The sequence below is a fragment of the Nematolebias whitei genome, chromosome 2 (assembly GCF_014905685.2).
Source record: "Nematolebias whitei isolate Nwh7 chromosome 2, NemWhi1, whole genome shotgun sequence".
In the NCBI taxonomy this organism is placed as follows: Eukaryota; Metazoa; Chordata; class Actinopteri; order Cyprinodontiformes; family Rivulidae; genus Nematolebias; species Nematolebias whitei.
In genome coordinates this window covers 6,384,442-6,407,848 of record NC_056499.1, presented here as the reverse complement: position 1 = coordinate 6,407,848, position 23,407 = coordinate 6,384,442, and the positions used below count along the sequence as shown (strand labels likewise).

The window sequence follows — 23,407 nt, the reverse complement described above, 5'->3', positions numbered from 1 at the left end:
ACTTCTCACCGGCTCCCTACGAGCCTGAATGCAACACGACTTCTCACCGGCTCCCTACGAGCCTGAATGCAACACGACTTCTCACTGGCTCCCTATGATTTTGAACCTGCAGACAGAAAACGGACAGAAGGATGAATTTAAATTTAAAGGGCCAGATCTGAGAAAACTGAAGCACAAATGTCTGAACGACTGAGATCATTCATGTCTGACTCGTAGAACCACAAGTTTCAATGTGTACAATTAAAGCAAGCTTTTTTCACTTGGTAACTATTTGTTTTGTACATTACAACAATTATCTATAGAAAAGTACAAGAGCAAAAATATGCTGTCATTTTTGTAGAATTCAGCTGTAATGTCCATCTCTCCAGACCTATTTTTATCTTTCTAACATGAAGTGACACATCATTATAACACTAATAAACTAAAAATCAACATGAATTTACAACACAAACTGAAAGTAGTGCTCAGTCTTGGTCCTCGAGGGCTCTATCCTACCTGTATTAATTGTTTCCTGCTCTTTGGCATATCGTCACCTTCTGCAGACGCCTGTTAATCACTAATCCGTTCAAATAAGATGTGTCAAGGCAGATGAACATCTAGAAAAGGGGTCTGCAATCCACGGCTCTGGAGCCACATGCGGCTCGTTGGTCCCTCTGCAGCGGCTCTTTGAAGCTTTGACCAAAACTGACATGAAACTGAATTTTATTGGTCGTTACAACAACTAAAAGGGCTAGTTTTAGCGGTTTTCCTTTAGTTTATTTTGCAAATATATGAATACTAGAACCATTACAAGGAGTAAAACATACTCACTTTCACTTTATGCTTTATCTCTTTAAAGTAGGATACGTCATTTTTCTACAATTAAAAAAAATCACATAAGAATGCGTAGTTTATTGTTTTAGTTTTTAGAAACTGGGCAAAAACTATATTATTTTTTCCTTCCTTACAAGAATCTCGTCTTATATTTTGTCTTAGAGTGTAAAAATATCAATAAATGTTAAAAGTTATTAGATATTTTTATTTTTCAAAATCACCCCTACTGTCCAGAAGAGTGCCTTCCAACAAACTTAAAGTGGTCCGTGGGCCACCAGTTGAGAATCCCAGTTGTAGCAGGTATTGTGGCTCCGGACACGTTTAATGAACAAAGGGGCAGAAACGGCTCTTTGGATCGTAAATGTTGCAGACCCCTGGTTTAGAACTTGCAGGATAGTGACCCTTGAGGACCAGGACTGAGCACCACTGGATCTCTACAGTGTTCAAGTTTTGTCTCACGTTCCAACTTACAAATAAAAACATTGAAAAGTCACAATTATTTGTTTCAGAAGGCTGCTTTGATTTAAAACTGTCTTAAGTCTGACTGGAACCACTTTAATGCTGCTTACACCAAAAGTTCAACTTGTATTTAAAGGAACTTTACAAGAAATAACGTTTCTTCTTGCGCAGTTAAACTTGCAGCAGCTGTTTTTTACGCAGCAAACTGCTCCTCCTCAAACCAGCAGCTCATGAAGGCGTTTAAAACCGTAACAAATACAATACCCCGAGTTTTTGACGGATCATAAAAGTTAAAAATGACTGACTGGGGGGGGGGGACATCCTGCACAGCAAGCTCGAATCCATCGCTCATGAACGTTTAAAGGCGAGACTGCAGGAGCGGGGGTCACTTACAAACCGATTCCAGAATGCAAGTTAGTCCAACAAGTTTATAATCGTCAAGAAGAGGTTTTCTGATTTATGCCTTGAACTTGTCGATCCATCACTAACCGTGAGTTTAATGTAGATGAATATACCGTATTTTCCGCCGTACACGTCGCACTGCCATATAAGTCGCATCAGTCTAACAAAGAGAAAAAAATCCATAAATAAGTCGCATCTATTACGCGTCACCGCTGACAATCCAGAAATGTGGGCCGGTGTTGTGCCAAAAATCGATGGGCTGCCAAATGGCGGCCGCGGAAGCGTGCACGGGAGGACTTTAACAAGAATTTAACACTTAAAAACAATTTGTTTGCTCGAAATTACAGCAAAGGTGTGTCTCAGTCTAACTTTTCCTTAATAAATGCACTTTGACGGTCAAATCAGCTGCATTTCGAAAGGAGATACGCGGAAATAGGCGCATGCACGGGAGGACTCGCTGTGCATTTCTTCGAAATTTAACACACATTTAGCGGCCCCGATGAAATGAAGCTGATTTGACGGTTGCTCCAGGCGAGCTGGATGAAGGTGGCAGGGTATGGCAAGCCAATTGTGTCATTAATAGATGTTTTTATCTATTGCATGATACAACGGCATACCATACACCTCGAGTGCCATCTAGTGGCTGAAAATGGTAGTGTTCGATATTTTCAGTCAGATTGAATGAAAACGGTCATATCTCAGCCCAAAATTGGTTTATAAATATGGGAAAAAATCCATAAATAAGTCGCAGGGCATGCACATTATGCAAAAAAACACGACTTATAGGCCGAAAAATACGGTAGTCAATTGATCAAATATCTGAGCTCAGGGGGCGTTAACAAACTTTTAGTCTAACGCTGTTTTAACTGCTGTAAAAGGATTCCCTGCACTTTGTTTTAAAAAGGACAGCTAATTCCTGGCTGAAAATAACATTTAAATTGAATTATTTAATTGAAGCTTTTATCCAACTCATTCATTTAAGCAAATTACAAACGAGGAACACACCGGAGGCACTGCAAGGTTCAGGATGCTGAGGAGAGAAGCTGAAAATGTTCATTTTTATTTTAATTCTTAATTGCGAATAAAAAAGATCCTTACCAGAATGTTTTCCACTTTTGATTGAACAGATTTGCTGGGGAAATAAAAAAGACACAAAGTAGGAATTAGCATGAAGCTGGTGTAACGTGAGCGCTTGTTTCTGAAGAGTATTTATTTATAAAGCAGAGGAATGTTTGGTATGAGATGACTCCCCCTTCAGCATCTCTCAGGTCGTGTCTTCCTCCAACAGAGACGCACAACGTGGGTAAAATACAAAACTTTGTTTCATCACTCGGAGCCCAAAACTTCATTTACAGTCACTGAGAAAACCTGCTTACAAGACAGCAAATAGACGTAAATCGTTTTTACTTTCAGTCGACATGTTGATTAATATTTTATGAATACATAAATGGCATTCTTGAAGGAGTATGTGAACAACTCAGCTACCAACACACCTGACTTTAGTTCAATATGTGTCAAACTGAGTGAGTTAAAGCATTTTGGTGTTGGTTAATGTGGATTAACCGATGCAGCCATCCTAAATTGGATTGACTCCAAACGTTAATCAGCTCTAGATGTGCATCCAATCATTACTTTCCGAGAGTTTCTTTCAAACCCGTCCAGCGGTTCATGTGATATTTTGCTAACAGACAAACAGGGTTGATTTAACAGTTAAAGCTAAGGTTTTAATCAAAGATTTCATGCAACGAGTAGCAGTTTGAGTCATTCTGACTTCTCTACAAACACCTAATTATAACAAAATCTGTCTAATTGACTGAGTTATAGCCATTCTTGTGTTGTCCAAGGTCAAATGACTGTGGCGGCCGTCCTCAATTGGGCTGACACCGTTGCAGACGTACGTCCAACGATTGCTTTCTGCTAGTTTCGTTAAGGTTGGTCATTGTCTTCAAACGTGCACAATCTTTAGTGTTTCAACTCCTGCCAAGAAAAGCTCCTAAAATTAAAGTGAATGTGTAAAAATGGGGACAAAGCGGCTTCAGCGTAACTGAACGTGGTTAAATCAGATGCACGAGTGAGCGGTGCAGCGCTCCTCTGCAGGCCAAGACTTAACTGGACGACGTGGCTCAAGTCAGAACCAGACGACGAGAACGGCTCACTTTAATTCACTGTTACCAGGCGGGGGGAGGATTCTGGGGCTGTAAGCTCTTTGTGAGGTAGATCTGGCAGGTGAACTGAACGGCACCTGACGCAACAACCTGCAACAGTTCTGACCGAGAAATCAAAGAGCTGACGCAACTCGTCCTTCGAGCTCGCCGACGACGATCGCAGGCGTCTTTCGTTCAGTCGTTTCGAGGTTTGGAGTCCTGAAAAAAGGACTTGTTGACCGTCTCTGACATATGGATAAAAATAAACGTTTGACTCTTATTCAAACTTTACCTTTCTGAACCGGAGCGCCTTCGGTGGTCAACTCTGCACAGCGACGCGCTTCCGGTCGGATACGGTATTTCCTGCGGACGTTTGAACTCTTGGCCTGGTTCTGGTCGTTCGGCTGTTTGACATTTTGTAGCTGCTTGATATTTTAATGGAATCGCTCGGGTTAATCTACAAATAAAAGGTCAGAGCACGGCCTTAAATAACAGCAAACGCAGATTCTGTACACTATTATTAGTCAAAGTGTCTTAACCCTCACATTTTTCTGTTTTCTAAGACTTAATAAAAATAGCAGAAACAATCAGATTAAAATTGTTTTAATCTGACATAACACAGATCTAATTAAGGCCCAATTTAGGTTTATTTTAGTATACATTTACTTATACAGTAGTCCCTCTTTTATCGCGGGGATCTGTACCCTGAAGCACCGCGATAAGTGGAAAACCATGAAGTAGGAATAGTAGTACAAGTAGTAATTTTTTAGTATTTATATATAAAGGTGCTTTAAATCTTTCACGCACTCTTGCAATATTCTAAACAATGTTTCTAAACTCTAAAAGCTCTAAAAGAGCACAGAATGTCATGATATCAGCTCCCTGCCTCCTCTGCTCTTTGCCACCTGCAAGCGCTCTTGGCCACGCCCACTTCTCCTCTCTGCGCGGAGATCAGCTGATCAGCTGCAGCAGGAAGTTAATCCTGCAGTGTGGGCTGCACAAATGTGCAGCAGGTGCTAAACTAAAATTATTATTTTAAATAAAAATCTCATGCCGATCGTGCGGCTCATCCATCAATCAGCCAGTTGTGTGTCATGTCCAATCTTATTTTGAAAAACCGCGATAAACGAACCGCGAAGTAGCGAGAGACTACTGTGCATTAAACTTTCTGTCAGTCTTTTATTCTTTTGTAACCGACGCCAGTAAAACAGTCAGTTACGTGTCTGTCTGGTTTCAGCAAATCAAACAATGCAGAGAATATTTGTACTTTTAGATTAAAGAGACATAATTAAATTAAAGTGTAGCAGCGTTTTTATTTTGCGACAGTTTTGCTCAAAGCTCGGAGCAGAGCTGCAGAGTCAGCTGAGGCCGTGTTTCACTGGACGAGAGGTCGACTCAAAACTGCTGGGAAATAATTCTGATGTTTGCAATAAAGCAAAAGTCAAGGAAAAACATGTCTCAAGTTTATATTAAAAAATTGTTTGAACTTGAGATAGTACGATAGAAAAATCACAGCAAAAACTCACAAAAGAGTTTAATGATCAGCCTAAATGATTAGTGAGTAGAAACTTTAGAAAGTGAAATCACTTTGTAATATATTTTTCACTGTATAAGTTGCAGTTTTTTGCATAAATTAACATGCCTGCGACTTTTACAGCGAAGCGACGTATTTATGTTTATTTTCCCACATTTTAACCCAATTTTTGTCTGAGACCTGACGATTTCATTCACTCTGACATGGAAAATATTGAACACTAACATCTGAACCATATTGAACACACCTTTGCTGTAATTTCGAGCAAACAAATAATTGTTTTTCTTGTTAAATTTTGAAGAAATGCACAGCGAGTCCTCCTTCGGCGCGCGCCAGCAGCCGCAAATCGATTTTTGAAATACAGCTGATTTGACTAGTATAGTGCATTTATTAAGGAAAAGTTAGACTGAGACACACCTTTGCTATAACGTGGAGTAAACAAATAATTCAGCCATCGGTGACGCATAACAGATGTGACGTATACAGCAAAGCAACGTATTTATGTTTTTTCCACTTTATTAGACATATTTGGACTGAAGCGACGTGTACGGCAGAAAATACGGTACTGTTTTTGTTTCAGTTTTTATATATATATAATTTTCTTGCATATGCATTTTTATGATTGTCTACTGTTGTCATCATTTTTTGTTAAAACAGGTCTCTTGTAAATGAGTCCTCGAGGCTCAATGAGACTAACCTGCATAAATAAAGGTTGAATGGATATTTTTTACGTCTTTAACACTCAATCAGCAGCATTTAATATATTATATTAGGTTAGTACTTAAATAAAAACCAAAACGCTTCACTTCAGCCTTTTTAACAAACTCAACTGTGCTTTTATGAACTAAGTGAGACGTTAAAAACAAAAAATTTTAAAAATGTAGCTTTAGCTGAGGAGTCACCCACTGAATTTATAACAAGGCGTCTCAATAAACCTACAAACATCAACCACGAGGCTGATTTAACAATAAGAACGCTGATTTTTTTCTTAACCTTCTTTACCCAAGCAAAGGCCCGCGACCCACTGGAAAAGGGTTCATAACCCACTTTTGGGTTCCGGCCCAGCCCGCATCCTACCCTCCTCAGCATTTACGACTTTATCTACTTTTCAAATGCAGACCTGAAACTGATGCTTGAACCAGATTTTTTTTTTATTACTTCACTTTTATCATCATTTTTAAATATGGACATAAAACTCGCAGCTTTCTTGCTCAAGATGAGTTCGAGACGCCCGTGACGATTCTGTGACTATTTTCAAAGCAAATTTGTTGGACAAATTTTTCTGAACGTTCAAAGTTCAAGACAAGGTCGTCTGCAGCCCCATGCAAGGAAACGGGACGTTTGGAGACATTTTGGAGTCTCCCTCTCTAAAGTTGTTAACTGGACGCCCTGCGAGATACTGGTTTCAGGGTGGGATGAACCCTCTCTGGTCTGGGAACCCCAGAAGAGCTGGAGTGGCTGCAGAGGGAGACCTCCTGCTCCAGCTGGCTTGACAACCCGACCGTTAATAAGCAGAAAACGGATTGATGGATGTGTAATTCAAAACTGAAGGTCTGGCACTAAAACAAAAGATAAAAAACCTGCCTGCTATTTGGAAAACTGTTAATACGCACCATGAATTATACAGATTATAACATAATATGATGAGATCTGTTGAAAACCACTACAAAAAGTCACAATTTGTCCATACGATGCTGTTGGATTATTAAACCTTCTTGAGTGTACTGGAAACGTATCTACACAAAACTCACTTTGAAATGAAACGAAATGAAAACTGTTGGATTGTATACCTGGATTATTGAGCTTGGACTTTGTTCACTTTGAAATGCCTTCAGTGAAAATGTTCTGCACTTCTAGTTTAGGAACTTCGCAAATCAGAATATTTGTCATCTATACATCAAATGCAGGCTGTACCTATAACACTACACTACTGTGTAAAGTTGCATTAAAAGTATAGATTGGGTAATACTTAGAAGGGGAGATGGCAATAACTTTACAATAATAACAACCTGATAAAACAGAGACGTTACTGATTCAGCAACTAGCTCGTGCTGAAATCAGCTTTTATGTTAACCTCAGTAAATATATATTTTTAAAAAAATTGAAAGACTGTTGAATTAATGTTAAACATTGAGTAATTTTACTTATTATAAAAAAAAAAACACATTGATGTAGGATTTTAATCCTACATGTTTCCACCTACATGTGGAACAGTTTCCTACACGATCAACAAAGTCCACGCTCAATAATCCAGGTAGACAACAATTTTCAGTCAGGTCATCTGGACAGTTTCTTTTTTTTTTTTGTGCTGAAACGTTTCACCTTCCATCCAGAAGGCTTCATCAGTCAAGGAAACACAACTCAAAACTGATTCTTCCCCCAAACAGCTTACTCCAAAGTGGAACAAACCAGTTATGTTGTTGCTAAGATGGTCTCTTTGGCACGCCCCCTCGTCGACAGTCATGTCAAACTGGTTCAAAACCAGTGTGTGTTTCCTTGACTGATGAAGCCTTCTGGATGGAAGGTGAAATGTTTCAGCACAAGAAAGAAACTGTCCAGATGACCTGACTGAAAATTGTTGGGTTTCCTACACGATGTTTCCAAAAACAGAACGGGAGGAAGATGTTTCAGTTCTCAGGCTCCTCTCTTGTCCATGAGGCTGACGCATTGTCCAGTTTTAAGACTGGGATTAAGACTTTCCTTTTTGATAAATCCTATAATTAAGTTTGGCTTGTTATGCTGCTATAGTCTTACACTACTAGAGGTCAAATTGACCCAATTTCCTTTAATGAATTGTTAAAATTTAATAGTTTTCATTTGATATTATTTCTATCTTAACATGTGATTCCGACCTGCCATTGTGTATCTGTTCCTCTCAAAGCAGCCGGTCGAAGCAGATGGAGCTTGTCCTGAGCCTGGTTCTGTTCAAGGTTTCTTCCTCACCAGGGAGTTTTTCCTTTCCACTGTCGCCTTCATGCTCGCTCAAGACGAGAGTTAAACTCAAAGCAGTCTGCTCCTCAGACGAATAGTGTTAAATTATTATTTTTATATAAGAATGTTTCTGTTCAGTGCCCTGAGATGATTCTGTTGTGACTTGGTGCTGTAGAAATAAACTGAACTGAACTGATCCACAGTAAAGAGGGTTGAGCTGAATGCTCAGCACCTTAGTTTGTGTCAACGGGGTTTAATTTCCCTGCTGCTTTTTGTTGGAGCTCTGTCCCAGTTTAAAGTGCAGGCGGTTTAAAACTCCAACTGAAAGCAGAAAGAAGCAGCGTGGAGCCACAGAGTGTGAGCGCCTCACCAGATGGAGTTCCTGATCCTGAGCTGCAGCGCCCCGGCCTCAGCGCCCTGCAGCCCGGCCTGCAGCCCGGGCAGCAGGCCCCCCGCTCCGGGCTCCGGCTGCTGGGGATCCTCGTCGGCCATCGGGGGTGGGCTTCCGAGCTGGACTGAACTGCACCGGTGAAGCTAACCGGCATGGACCGGGCCAGCAACGCGCCCTGCCGCCGCTGTTGTTGTTGTTCCCACCCAGTCCTCCTCCTCCCCCCTCCGCATCGCTCGCTCCGGGTCCAGACGGACACCCGGTCGGTCAGTTCGGTCCGGAGGCGGCGGGGCGGCCGGACTACGAGCTGCCGGCAGCTACGGAGCGGAGCATGGGTCAAAATAAAAGCGGGTGTAAACAGCGGGGCTTGAAAAACAACCGGTTAGTCCCTGTGGTGCACTCTGCCCTGCACGTTGTGGGATTTCTCCGCACGCGCGCGATGAGTAGTGTAGCGGCTTCGGTTGTGCGCATGCGCACTGAGGCGTCCAGCATCAAAACAAGAAGCAAGCTGGAGTCCCAGACTGCCATAAAGGGACAGTTCATATTTATAACAAGTAAATTCATTATCTTTGTTAGGAATTATGGATTTTTATTTAATGAGCTTTGTTTCGTAATTGGCTTATGATCCACAACTAATAACTTATAACTCACAACTAATTATGTGAAAAAAGGGGCAGATAGAATAAGATTTTTTCTTCTTTCTGCTGCCTTTCATTTTAAATCTTGTATATTTTTTTATATTGTTATGAAATTGTTTTGTATTTTTTAAAATGAATAAACTTTATACCATACCATCCAAAAAGCTCAAGTTTTGCTGTTTTAACAATAAACATTTGGAAAATTTAGTTCTGTTCTGTTTTTCCTTCCAATTTATACCTACCACAGAAGATAAAAAACAAAAATCAATTAATAGCTTCATATGTTTCCTACTCAGTGAAATGTCTCTATAGATAGTTAGATTTTGTATGCTCATTCAACATGTTAAAAACACAAACTCAATTTTTTTCCGCAGACACCAGTGTTAAAAATCCTTGACAAGAACTGACCTTAAAACCCTTTTTTTAAATACCGGTAAGCTAAATTTCTCATCCTAAAATTGTATCGTATAAAACACATTGTTAAAACAAATGATGATAAAAACACAGTTTTTAACAATTAAAACAAAAAGTAGAAGTGCAGTGGAGAGCTCAAATCCTGAAGTTCCTGAGCCTCGCAGCCTCAGGGTAGAAGATGCTCCTCAGCCTGGTTTTAAGAGCTTTCAGGTTGGACAGCCTGAGGGGGAAGAGGACAGTTTGGGTGGGGTCCCTCATGATATTCCCTTTTCATTCAACCTTTATTTAGACAGGTTAATCCCATTGAGCCTCGGGGACTTATTTACAAGAGAGACCTGATTACAAGAGACCTGACCTGATCCCTGCTATGGTTCTACATTTGCTGGACCTTCCATCTGCACTCAGTGTTGTTGGAAATCAAACCAACATCTGCAGTAGTGTGTACAGGAGGGGGCTAAGTACACACCCTTGTGGTAGGTATAGTGATGGATGAGACAGTGGATACTGACTTTTATTGTAACCTGCCTGTCAAAAAGTCCAGGACCCAGTTGCACATCAATGGTTTTAACCCCTGCAGCTGCGGTTTGTGTCTGCAGAATGATAAAGTTAAAAGCAGAACTAAAAATCTTGAAAGAGCTGCTCAACATACGAATCCCGGCCCTCCAAGTGAGTGAGGGGTTAATGGGGTCGACGATGACGTCAACTGAGTAGGTCAAAACCTGTAGTTCAAAATACTTCATACCAATTATTCATTTCTAAACCTTTACTTTTGGAACCCATTTCCAAGAATATAATAAAATAATAAATTATTAGACCAAAGTAGAAAAGCAAAAAAGTGAGTTGTTTGAATCCTGAACAAGAATTAAATTAACAAAAGTGAAAAACTAAGAAATTAAATAAAAAGATTTTAAAAAATTACAAAATAAACAGGAATGTGTAAAATGTATGCAAATTGCGTACAAATGTTTAGAATGGCTTGATACAAATAAGAACTACAATTATCCAGTGACTAAGGGAAAAGGAGTGACTGCATTGTGATATAGTTGCACATGGACATATTTAGTAACTTATTTGAATAATGCCTAAACCATAATAAAAAAATAAAAAAATGAATTTAACAGAACATGCAGTCACCTTGAGCGGCGCAACTCAAGTATTCCTGCCACTACCAGAACTGTTTTTCCACAAACCATTTAAAATTTTACTGTTTTTGTTATAGATTTTGCTGTTTTGTTAACACTTTAATTATCAATTTTTTAAAAAAGCAAAGTGTATATAAAAAGGTACATAAAAACTTTATACAAAACAATATTATTATTTTTAAAAAACTACTAAACACCTATTTCCAAATTGAGATAAACGTAAACACAGTCTTAACATAAACAATTTTCGTTTTTGTTTGTGTAGATTTTGCAGTAATAACTTATTTAATCTGTAATAAAAAAGAAAAAAAATAAAGAAAAAACGAACTCCAGTGTCTTTTAAGGGCCACCGTACTGCGCGCGCGCCCGAACCCGCTGTTGCTAAGCAACCGGAACTGCGTTGCTTCTTTTCCGCTTGTAACGATGGCTGAAAGAAGTTTGAAGAAAAAGCTTCAGTCCGTCGTTTCGCAGGTGTGTACAGTTACATCTCATGTTTGGTGTCACGGAAGTTAAAACGGAACATTTCATTTTCCTATTCGACATTTAAACTTTGTGGAAAAGGTGTTAAAGATAAAAGTCTAAAGGTGAAAAGTTATTTTTTTGTTCTGCTCCGTTAGACCAAGACACGTCCGGGCTCTACGGGGAAGACAGAAAGGTCCAGGACAGGTGAGTCCAGACCGCAGGTGAAGTCTGCCTCTGGTCCAACAAAGAACCCCCCGGATGACCTTCTTGCTAAGGAAGAACACTATAAGTAAGACATTTTCATTGATTGGCTTTAATGCGTTTAAATTAAGATGAGTGCGTATTATCAGCTACAAATACAGAACATCGTATTTCTAACATGCAAAACTCTCAGAAACCTCCATTTTAAATTACAAATCTTGTTCCATATTTTCCGAACGGAGCACTTGGCTCCCAGACTGCAGGTTTACTTGTGGCTCCTAGAGTTTCAAAAGAGGCTTAAGACTTCCTTTTTTGATAAATCCTATAGTTAGGGTTGGCTCGGGTTCCCGGGGTTATCCCTTAGCTATTCTGCTATAAACTGTATAAATAAAGGTTGAATTAAAAAAATAAAAAAAACCTCAACCTGCTGAAGGACAAACTCACATTTCCTCACGCTGCTGCTGTCTTTAATGTATGACTCTAAATTGTCCTTAGGTGTGAGTGAAAGAGTGAATGGTTGTCTCATTTGTCTCTATGTGTCCCTGTGATGGACTGAAGACATGTCCAGGTGTCCCCCGCCTCTCGCCAGTGACTGCTGGGTATGGGCACCAGTGACCCCTGCGACCTGAAAAGGAAGAAGTGGGTAAAAGATGAAGGATGGATGAACGTATTTTTCTTCCCATAGAAACTACACCTGGGACAGTCTGTCCATGTCTCTTTCCTGTCCTCTCTAACTCCAGCTAGTCGAGGCAGAGGGCTGCCCATCGTGCGCCTGATTCTGCTGGAGGTTTCTTCCTGTTGAAAGGGGGTTGTTTCTTTCCACTGTCACCACTGTGTTGCTCAGAATGGGAGGCTGTGACGACGTTAAGATTTAACACAATCTGCTGGGTTGTTTGATCTTTTCTTCATAGAGCTGTTGCCCACAAATACAATTAAAAGAATGTGAAATAGTGGTGAACCTTCCCACTAAAATGACTCTAAGAGTACATTGACGACTCATCCAGGAGGTCACAAGGAACCCAGAAGATTATCTAAAGCCCTGCAGCCCTCATTGGCCTCAGTTAAGTTTAAGAGTTCATGATTCAGCAGTAAGAAAAAGGCTAAATGGCCTCCATGGAAGAGCAGAACGTACACAAAAGCCTGTCTCACATTCACCAGAAAACCTCTTGATGGTTGCCAAGACTTTTAGGAAAATATTCTGTGGGCTGGCTTTTTGGAACGTGTGTGTTCTGTTGCACTTTGCGCAGTTCATAACAAGTGCATCGCACTGACAGTAAAACACGGTGGAGGTACTGTGATGATCAGGGGCCGCTTCGCTGCTTCAAGCCGTGAGAGAACCATCAGTTCTGCTCTGCACCACCCGGAAAGAAAAGCTCATCAGTTCATGACCTTCAGGAAATCCAGGGGGCAATTACTTCTTTTTTTTTTGTTTTCAAACGACCATTTGAAAACTGCATTTTTGTATTTACTTGTGTAATCTTTGTCTTGTATTATTATTTGATGATATAAAACATGCGTGTCAAATAAAAAGAGAAGAAATTGATAAAGAAATCTATTTTCTGATTTACAGATACTGCATGCAATAATGTGCCAAAGTTAACAGCACTAAATATCGGTGGCAACTCCTATTTTTCCTACTTTTTTCAGAATACGGTGAATACATTTAATTTCTTGCTATCAGTTGACGCTTGTTATTAAAACAAATCTGTATTCTCTTCAGACTCTTAAATGCAGAGCTGGAAGCCAAAACAGCAGAACTAGTAAGACAAGCGGAGCAACTTATGGTACGTAATCAACATGTTAACGCGCACAGATCTGTCAGTAGAGTCAAAGGGAATGTTAAAGTGAACGCTAAGGCACAAACCAAAAGCTGAAACTGATTCTTTGGGCTTTCAGAGAGAACAAGGTGAAGTTCTGTCGAAGCCGTTATCCAAAGTTCTGCTCTCAGACAGTGAAGATGAAAACGTTTCCAGGTGATAAGTACAGAATATGAAACTCTGAGCTTGTGGAGGTGAAATCCTTCATGTCAGTGACTTTTTTATGATTCACTTCTTTGTTGTAAAAGCATAAGTTCACAGCTTTTTCAGATTTTTTTTGTTGTTAAAGCAACAAAACAAATCTGTCTTTAACTCTTATGTTTTTGTGTCCAACTGTTCAGCTGCAGAAAAAAAAAGTCTCAACAGAGTGCTGTGCGGGATCCCAGAGTTAAGGTTTGTATCCAATGTCTGTATTTTTGCTTGTTTCAATTTTTATTAATCAGCATTTGTTCCTGATCTTGACCTGCATTTAGTAAAATATTAAAAAGTTGTTTTTTATGGCCTTTTTTGTTGTTGTAGATGGTGACCAAACAGGTTTCCTCAACAACACAAAGTACGTCTGGTGGAAAACAAACAAGGATTCCTCACAAGACAACCGAGTGAGTTTATTTATTTATATCCAAATCTATTTTATTTAAGTTTATTAAGATTCTGTTAAAAAAAAAACTCAAACTTCTCATTTTGTTTGCTTCATTACAGAAACTCCGAGAAGTCCCGTTCCAATGACGTTGCAGTTTCAGAGGTCGAGGCAGAGTTTTTCCTGGCGAAGACGATTCAGAGCATGGAGGACATGAACGAGCCTGTTGTCCAGGACAACGTTGTGGGAGACATGTCCACAGCAGAAGACAATATTGGATCAGGTAATGCTTGTACAGCTTTAAAGGAAACATAAACCTAATGTTTAATAATTAAAAATAATCTGTTCATACTAGGTGTGGCAGACTGAGGAAATATATCTTCTTGGGATTTTATGTCAGATGTTGTGCTCTTCTTCTCAGGTGTTTCTGATGCTCAGCTGCGGGTTCTCAACGCAAAGCTTCGAATTATGCAAGAAGAACTTGATCAAGTTTCATCTGAATATTACAAGAGGGTATTGTAAAATTCTTAATAAGATGGATACTGTATCGATCCTGAAGGAAATTATGTGGCGATCTGTAGCTCCCTTTCATGCAAACAATAAGATTAAGACCCAATAAAAGTCATTTAAAGTGGTAGAGGTTGTCCAGTCTGAATGTTTCTGTGGGCGATATCGAAAGTTTATTAAAACCGATGAGCAATACAATTATTTTTGTGATTTTTGGCTAATATTTATTTTTAATTTTAGGCCACGGGAGCTCAGAGGTCTTGTAATTTTGAAGCTTCAGGTTCCAATCTAAGGTTGTGTCAGAAATATTATCTGGTGTAAATTAATTAAAAAAATCTTTCACGAGTCGCTCGCTGTGGTGAGCCCTGCAGAAGGAAGCAGCCGAAAGAAACAACAGCAGCACGTATTCTCATAATTGCTTAAAGAAACTTTTTTTTAAACAATTGATTAATTTAAAAAGCAGCTTAAGACACTTTTATTCAGACAAGCTTTTAGTTAAATGTTTCATTTACTGTTTTTATCAGCTGTTCTTACTGTTTTTATTAATGTGCTGTTATTGTTTTTTATTTCAAGCCCATATTTTTTTTATTTTTGTAAAGCGCTTTGTGATTGTATCTATAAATAAAGTTTACTTACTTACAGTCTAACTGTGGGGTACAGTAAGCTGGATGCTTGTGCTGCATCTTCATTTTACAACTTATTAATTGATTAAATGCGCAGACGTGACTGCTTGTTGATGTTTAATGAACGATATCAGTTGATTAAATTTGCTTTGTCTATTCAGAGGTAATCTAATCTGACTAGTTAATAACATTTTTAAAACTAACTCCGAGGCCTACAGTGCACCAAGTTTTAAATCTGTTACTGAATTACCATTTTATAATTATGTTTTTAATCTCATTAAATTTAAATACAGTGGAGACTTGTTTAATAAATGTATATTTTGTTTCAGGATGATGAAAACATAAAGCTCAGTGGAAAAATAAAGGAGCTGGAAGAGGATCGAGCCCGACTGCAGAGGACCACAAACATCCAGCAAACGCAGATAGAGAAGCACAAAGCTTTAGCTGAGGGGTCAGCTAAAAAGTGTGACGGACTTCAGCTGAAAGTTTGTGCTTTACAAAAGGTTTGTGCCAGTGACCACTGAGGTGGGACCAGGTTTAACATAAAACCAACAAGCCTGACCATAAACACCCGACGACAACCTTCATTCTTCTTTTACGCTCATCCAATCTGATTTCATTCTTTCTGTGCAGGAAATTGAAAACATGAATAGATCCCAAAAACAGGCAGCAGCTGTCCACAGCACCGCGGAGGTCCGCCTGAACAGAGCTCTGGAGGAAGTGGAGAGGTTCAAGTCCCAACTGGACAACACAAAACAGAAGAACAAGGTAAAAAGACCGAGCAGATGTTCGCCGTCTTCAAATGTGTCACAAAGAAAAAAAAACATAAATCCAAGTCTTCACGATGTGTTTTAAATAACTAATCAGAAAATCTAAAATTCATCCTCGGTAAAGATCGGAGACCAGTTTTTATTAGGATTTGAATTAATGGGACTCACTTGTTTTAGAAAATGCTGTTTTACAAAAATATACCGGTAATTAAAAATACTATTTTATGTACTTGCTAAACTTTCAGATTTTATGCCTCCCATAAAAAAAAAAAAACTACTAAATTGTTATAATAAACAGCTTTATTTTATTCCAGATCAAAAAGGAACCGACACTTTTAATAAAAACAAGATTCTGCTCAACTTTCATCTGTTTTTATTTATAACTTCTGTTCACAAAGGACAAGATAAGTGAAGAGCTCCAAAGTAAAGAAAATCTACTCGCCGAGAACAAAATGCTCAAGAAACAAAACGTGGAGCTCCTCGTGGGTTTCAAGAAACAACTCAAGCTGATCGACATTCTCAAAAGACAAAAGGTAAGCGCCTTCGTTTGACTCTAATGATCCTTGTTGTGCTTTTAAACTAAAACCAGAACTTTTTGTGCAGATGCACTTTGAAGCTGCCAAGCTGCTGTCCTTCACAGAAGAAGAGTTCATGAAGGCTCTTGACTGGGGAGCGTCATGAACTCAGACTCGTGCGCCTTCTCTTGTTCTGCAGGAAACATAACTTCATAAAGTCAGACAGCTTCTCTGAAGGTTGTCTCACTTGTACGAATCTAATTGTTTAAATGAGCACGATGCGCAAATAAAAACGCGTTTTAGATTTTTTTTGTTTCTGTTATTTTTGACAAAGAACCCACTTGCTATTAAGAAAGAATAAAAAAACAGTGCAGATTACCTTAACCTTAAACTGCCCTCTGGTGGCGGACTGGAGGAGGAACGTTTAATCATCTTCATCTGAGGAGACATCAGCCGGGCGTGGCTGAAAATGTTTTCTGAAATCATCATCAAAGTGTTGCAGGTCGCCTTCACGAAGCAAGCCCTGGAAGACACGCAGCCATGTTTCACTGATCCGTTCACGGCGTGAAGCTGTAAGACGCTCAGGGTTCACACCGAGCCGCGTACCTTTGGAAAGTATCCGAAGAGTTTGGTTGCGTGACTCTTCAGAAGTTTCTGCCTCTCTTCTTCGATTATCTGCCGACGCAGCGCCTCGCTCTTCTGCTGAACCGCTCTTTCTTTAGCTTCCAGGTCCTTGAAGACGGACAGATCTTTAAAATAAATATTTACTGAAACTGACACTACCATCAAAGATTTATCTATGACAGGGGTCTGCAACCTTTACAATCAAAAAAGCCATTTTTGCACGTTCGTTCACTAAACTAAACGTGTCCAGAGCCCAACTGTGGTTCTCAACTGGTGGCCCGTGGGCCGCCTTAGGCTCGTTGGAGGGGGTTTTGTGGCCAGTAGGGGCCACACATAAAGCTAAAAATATATAATGATTTTTAACATTCAGTGATATTTTTACCAATTATTAAAAATAAATAAATGAACTATGCAGACCTGTGATTTTTGTTTTTATTGTGGACAAAATAAAGTATAGAAATAAAACATAAAGTTAAAGTGAGTATGTTTTACTTCTTGTAATCTAGTATTCACATATTTGCAAAAGAAATGACCAAAGGGGAAAAAAAACCTGAAATCTGAAAACTGTTGATATAACTTTTAGTTGTTCTTATAACGACCAATAAAATTCAGTTTTGCGTCAGTTTTGGTCAAAGCTTGAAAGAGCCGCTGCAGAGGGACCAAAGAGCCGCAGGTTGCAGACCCCTGATCGAGGCAGAAAGGAAGTTTAGTTTTTACCCTCTGAGCCTCGCGCTGCCGTCTTCTGTCCTCTATCAGTTTCTCCACCTCACGTCTGTGTTCCAGCTGCTTCATCCGACGTCTTTGGGCGTTCATCTGCTCAATCCGATCATCCTCTGCAAACTTGTCCATCATCTTTTGCCTGAAGGCCTCCTCTTCCTCCCTCTCCTCCTGCCTCCGCTTCTCTTTAAAAGCCATTTGCTCCTGGAAGGTCTGCTGCAGCATCAGTCTTTGTCGGATTTGCTTTTCCATCTCCTCCTGTCAGATTACATCAAAAACAAACACAAACGTGATCTACAAAGAAAATTTGAGCCTCACATGGTGCAGACATTTGCATGAGTCTTATTTTACAAGCTGCTGAACTGCAGCGATTATGGGAGACAATCTCAGTTTAACATGAACGTTTCCAACTTGTTGCGCAACAGAATTACATCCATTGATGTGTCAAAATAATCAAAGTACAACCTGAGGTGTGTTAACTCTGTTAATTACATCAAACGTGTGCATTAAGACAAAAATCAAAAATATCCAGATTTTTGCTTTTTACCGTGTGATGGTTTGTTTTAAAATGTTTTGATTCAGACAGTGACACCAGTAAAATATGCAGATGTTTCACATTATTTCCAGTGTTGATAAAATATGACAACTATACATGTAAAAATATTGTAGGTCCTGAATTTATTCTGGATCAGAATGCAAACTTTACTAAATGGTTGTAAATGAACCCACCTGCCTGAAGACCGCCAGCATCATCCCAATCCCTAAAAGCTCTACAGTTACTGGTCTGAATGACTACTGGCCAGTAGCCCTCACTCTGATAGTCGCTAAATGTTTTGAAAGACTGGTCATGACCCACATCAAAGCTACCATCAACGAGGAACCACACCAGTATATTTACAGCGAGAGTGGATCAACAGAGGACGCCATCTCCTCTGTGGTCCATACTGCTCTCACCCACCTGGAGCAGAAGGACTCCTGCGTCCGTATGCTCTTTGTGGACTTCACATCCACCTTCAACACCATGATTCTCCAGACCCTGATGGATAAACTACTCACATTAGGACTAAGTCCCTCCCTATGCAACTGGGTCCTGGACTTCTTAACCAACAGACTGCAGTTTGTGAGGATCAACACCTTCTCCTCCTCCACCATAACCTTCCACATTGACTCCCCTCAGGGATGTGTGCTGAGCCCCCTCTTGTTCACTCTGCTCACGTATGACTGTGCAGCTACCCATCCGGGCTGTCACATTGTAAAGTTTGCAGATGATACAGTGGTAGTTGGATGCATCACAAACAATGATGAGTCCAGCTACAGGCAGGAGGTGGAACACCTGGAGAGCAGGTGCAGGAAGAACATCCTTCACATCAGTGTGAAGAAAACGAAGGAGATGGTCGTGGATTTCAAAGGAGGATCTGCAGTGGAAGTGGTCTCCAGCTACAAGTACTTGGGTGTGCACATGAACGACATCCTCAGCTGGAGCAACACCACCACCAGCCTGATCAAGAAAGCTCATCAGAGACTCTACTTCCTCAGACGGCTGAGACGAGCTGGTCTGGGAAGCTCAGTCCTCACCTCCTTCTACAGGTGAGAGCATCCTGTGCTCGAGCATCAACGTGTGGCATGGAGGCTGCACAGCTGCAGAAAGAAAAGCTTTGCAGAGAGTGGTGAAGGCTGCACAGAAATCTGTCGGACTCAGTCTCCCCACCATCACAGACATCTACACCTCCAGATGCAGGAAGAGGGCCACCTGCATCATGAAGGACCACACTCACCCAGCACACACACTTTTTCCCCCACTCCCCTCAGGAAGGAGGTTGAGGAGCATTAAGTGTAGAACCACTAGACTGAGGAACAGCTTCTACCCTGAGGCTGTTAGACTCATGAATCTAACCAGAATAATCACTGTAATGCTACTTGAAATGGTGATATGTGACTTTATCTGTGCTGCTGATTATCCATGCTGCTGATTGTTTCATGCTGTTGTCCATCTGCTCACAACAGACTCATGCTCAGGCTGCTGTTTAATATACTGTATTATTTTACATTATTATTGTTTAGTGTATATCTTAGATCCTTGTATACTGTTTCTTTTTATACTCTATATTTTTGATATTTTGGGTGTAACTGGGACCCTGTGTACACAGTTTCGTTCCACCTCATGTACCACATGTGATGTGAATGACAATAAAGAACCTTACAATTTCTCTCTGCCTGTTGGCCTCCTCCTCCTCCTCCAAAGACAGCTCCTCTCGGATCCGCTCCATCTCTTCACGCTGCTGCCGCTCCTCTTCCATCTTTTCACACAGCTGGAGGAGAAAAAGGTCGAGTGTTTTCAATAAATCATATCCTAATAATGTAAACGCCGACCGGACAATAAGTTGGAGAACACGGTTCTCTACCATTTTATGAAGATGTTCCTTGACTTCTTCCCTCTCTCTAATCTTCTTCATTCTGGTCTCCTCCATGTGCTGCTGTTGCTCTGTGAACTCCATGATCCTTCTGTTCTCTGCCTCCACCTTCTCCTGCTCCATGCGCCTCCACTCTGCCTGCTGCCTTTTAAACTCTTCGATGTGCTGCTGAGTGGCTCTGGCCTTTTCCAGCTTCAGCTCTCTCTCCCTGTTTGGGAAACATTTCATTTCCATAAATCAGTCGTGTAATTTCTACAGATTGTGTGACTTCATGTTTGAACTGTGTCTTTGAACTCAGCAGGAACATCCATTATTGTTAGGAATTGCATTGTCTGTAATGACTCACGTCTGTTCCTCTTCATAAATCTTCCTGATGATCTCGTCCACCAGTAGCTTCTCTCTGAGGAACTCCTCGTAGGCCTCCTGTCTCCTGAGCTCCCTGTCCATGAGCTGCTGCTCCAGCTGTCTCTGATGCTCCAGCAGCTCCTCGCGATGCTTCTGCTCCAGCCTCTGCTGCTCCGCGGCCGCCCGCTCATTTTCACTCTTCATCTTTTGAGCAAAGTTCGCCTCTTCACGCTGACATTTCACAGGAAACAGACAGGAAGCAGCTGATGAACTTTACAACTTTCGTTACTTGGGACTCCTGTTTAAGATTTAAATCTGTCGGAGAATTATATGAGCAGTAATATGTTGGTAGCCTTGATTATGAATGTGTATTTACTCTGTTTTCTGTCGCCGTAATACAAACAACATGAAACTATTTTAGGTAAATTGTTTTAAAGCGTCTCAGTTTCACAACCAAATAAAAAAAACTGAAAACATTTTTAAAGCTTGAAGCAATGAGAGAAGCGCTCACCTGGGTCTCCAACATTAAAACGTCCTTCTCGGCAATCTGGGCTGCTCTGTCCTTGTTCAGATACGCAGCCTTCAGTTTGGATTCCAGTTCTCGAAGCTCCAAGCTGAACGTTACAGAAAAACGTTTACCAATCTAAAAACATCTGGACTTGGGTTAAGCAGTAATCAGTGTGTACCTGTTGGCTCTGATATACTGCCGGAGTTTCTCGTCTTTTTGCTTCTCATAGTTGATGCGGGCCAGCTCCTTGGCCATTCTCTCCTCTTGTTCAAGCTGCTTTTCTCTGTTTATTCTCTCCTCCTCTGCCTGCAAGGCAGATTAACATTTTATATGCATCTTACTTTAGCTAAAACTCAACTGATGCAAGTTTGACAATACGATGCATAAAACAGTTCCTTGAATTTCACCTGATAAAAGCCTATAATTACCAAACCAGTCCAGCCACAGTTCACCTACCTGAAGCTGTGCACAGTACATAAGTATGAAACATTTGCCATATGTGAAACCATAAACCACATCTTCTGTGTGTATTAACCAGGAATAAACTTTTTTAGTTCTACAGTAAATAAGATTTTGGCAGAGTGAATTTATTTATATTTTGCTTCCAAGAAGTCAGACATTCTTATAATCTTTTAGAGTGGTCTTCATGCTCCTCCATCACGGTGTGGTACGCCGGGGCCACTGCCAGGGACAGACTCAGACTGCAGCGCGTTGTGCGCTCAGCTGAGAAGGTGATCGGCTGCAGCCTTCCATCCCTCCACGACCTGTACGTCTCCAGGACTGTGAGGCGAGCAGGTCGGATCACAGCTCACCCTGCACACGGACTGTTTGAACCACTCCCCTCAGGCAGGAGGCTTCGGTCCATTCGGACCAGAACCTCCTGCCGTAAGAACAGTTTCTTCCCCTCTGCTGTTGGACTCCTGAACACTCATAATGTTACCTCATAACTTCTGCTTTGGTCACATTACATCTGTATTATAACTGAATACTCCATCTGTACTGTTCTCTAAGCTTTTTTATTGTTTTCTATTGTATGGGTGTACATATGGTTATGTTATTTTTTTTATTTTACTTTATTTGTGGGTGTACACAGGCTTATGTCTTATGTAATGGTCTCATTTTTACTTTATTTTTACTTTATTTTACTTTATTACTATTCGCACCTTATGTCGAAGCAAATTCCTAATTTGTGAACCTCGTTCATTGACAGGGCGATAATAAACTGATTCTGATTCTGATGGATAATTCTCCAGACTTTATGAACTTTGAAGGTTTATCTTTGGATTTCGGCTGTTATGGCTCATTCTGAACCCAGTGCTCGTCTGTGGCAGCACATTGTGCTTAAAAAAGGAAGGAGGTGAACAAGTGATAGACAAATAAACAAGTGTCTGACCTAAAAATATACATCTTCAACAACTGAACCGTATATCTTTAAACTACCATTTTATGAGGCAACCTGTTAAATTCGCTGCCTTCCCGTAGATTTAACTAAACAAGAACAAATTTCATCTAAACGATAATAAGGTTCCTTGCAAAGTTGTCGGTTATTATGAAACATACAAACCCATGATAATCCCTTGAGTTTAAGAGACCTTTTATGCCTGGGTAATCTGAATCTTTGTAAATTACTTATAAAAAAAAAATAATCTGACATAATAACTGGAGTGTAAATTGTAAAAGTAACACTTAAAAAAAAAAAATCTTCATAAAGCCTGAAGAGCTTTTGCTAAAAATAAATAAATAACTTTAAAAACATTAGTGAATATTATTATTTATAGTGAATGGGACTTCAGGGAACATGTAGCAGGACGTTGTATTCGAGAATGAGCAACTTAAAGATATTTTAAAGACAGACCTTTTGTAGAAAGACCTCCGTCTGCCTCTCCTGGAGCTCCTGCTGCACCTGCCGCTGATGTCTCCTCCTCTCCGCGCTCTCCTCCTCCCGGAGACCCGCCAGCAGCTGCCGCTCCTTCTCCACGCGCATGGCGCCTTCTTGTCTGCGCATCTCCTGGGTCTGTCGCTGGGCCGTCAACCGCTGCTGTTCTCTGCACATCCAGCTCCGATTCTGACCCGAATGAAGAGCAAACAAACGCCAAACAAGATCAAAGTGACCGCCCCGAGAGCGTAGCAGCAGCTAGCAGGAAAAGTGAAGCTAAACCGGTCCGGTTGGGATTTACCATGTTTGAAGTCCTTTTCGTCGATTCACGCACTCTTCATTTAAATCCTTTTAACCGTATTAAACAGTTATTAAGAAAAATAAAACCGAATTCACTTGTTTATAACTAATTTTAACCAACGGTCGTCGAACGGGATGCTAACCCTCCTCGAACAACTTGCTTGGCGTTCCGTTGCCTAGGAGACGGCGCGGTCTTGGAGCCTTGGCTGGAAAATTACGTCATATCCGGGGAAATCAAAACACTTTTCCGTGTTAGCCGACATATTAAAGTTTTCTCATATATATATAT

General features: G+C 40.5%; 3 protein-coding genes across 3 annotated transcripts in view; 1 reads left to right on the top strand and 2 right to left on the bottom strand.

The window, feature by feature from the left end:
• Positions 1–8,889, bottom strand: part of rfx7a (regulatory factor X7a) — a 23,314-nt gene extending 14,425 nt beyond the window's left edge. The window contains 3 exon segments of the mRNA XM_037696040.1: positions 2,773–2,806; positions 8,654–8,777; positions 8,780–8,889. Coding sequence (XP_037551968.1) covers positions 2,773–2,806; positions 8,654–8,777; positions 8,780–8,828 — 207 coding nt within the window. The 5' untranslated portion in view covers positions 8,829–8,889.
• A 2,392-nt stretch (positions 8,890–11,281) lies between these two features.
• tex9 (testis expressed 9) lies at positions 11,282–16,503 on the top strand. Its single transcript, XM_037696019.1, has 12 exons — positions 11,282–11,336; positions 11,483–11,616; positions 13,249–13,312; positions 13,425–13,501; positions 13,687–13,738; positions 13,865–13,944; positions 14,045–14,205; positions 14,344–14,435; positions 15,382–15,555; positions 15,686–15,820; positions 16,221–16,355; positions 16,426–16,503. Exons 1-12 carry the CDS (start codon positions 11,289–11,291, stop codon positions 16,501–16,503), a joined length of 1,230 nt encoding a protein of 409 aa, XP_037551947.1. The 5' UTR covers positions 11,282–11,288.
• Positions 16,449–23,290, bottom strand: mns1 (meiosis-specific nuclear structural 1). The gene is made up of 11 exons (XM_037696030.1): positions 23,120–23,290; positions 22,798–23,007; positions 21,121–21,248; positions 20,946–21,048; positions 20,436–20,665; positions 20,081–20,297; positions 19,880–19,987; positions 17,679–17,936; positions 16,944–17,069; positions 16,717–16,860; positions 16,449–16,530 (listed from the first exon to the last, which is right to left on the bottom strand). The coding sequence occupies exons 1-10, from the start codon at positions 23,120–23,122 to the stop codon at positions 16,762–16,764; spliced, it is 1,482 nt and encodes a 493-aa protein (XP_037551958.1). The 5' UTR covers positions 23,123–23,290; the 3' UTR covers positions 16,449–16,530; positions 16,717–16,761.
• Positions 23,291–23,407: the final 117 nt, after the last annotated feature.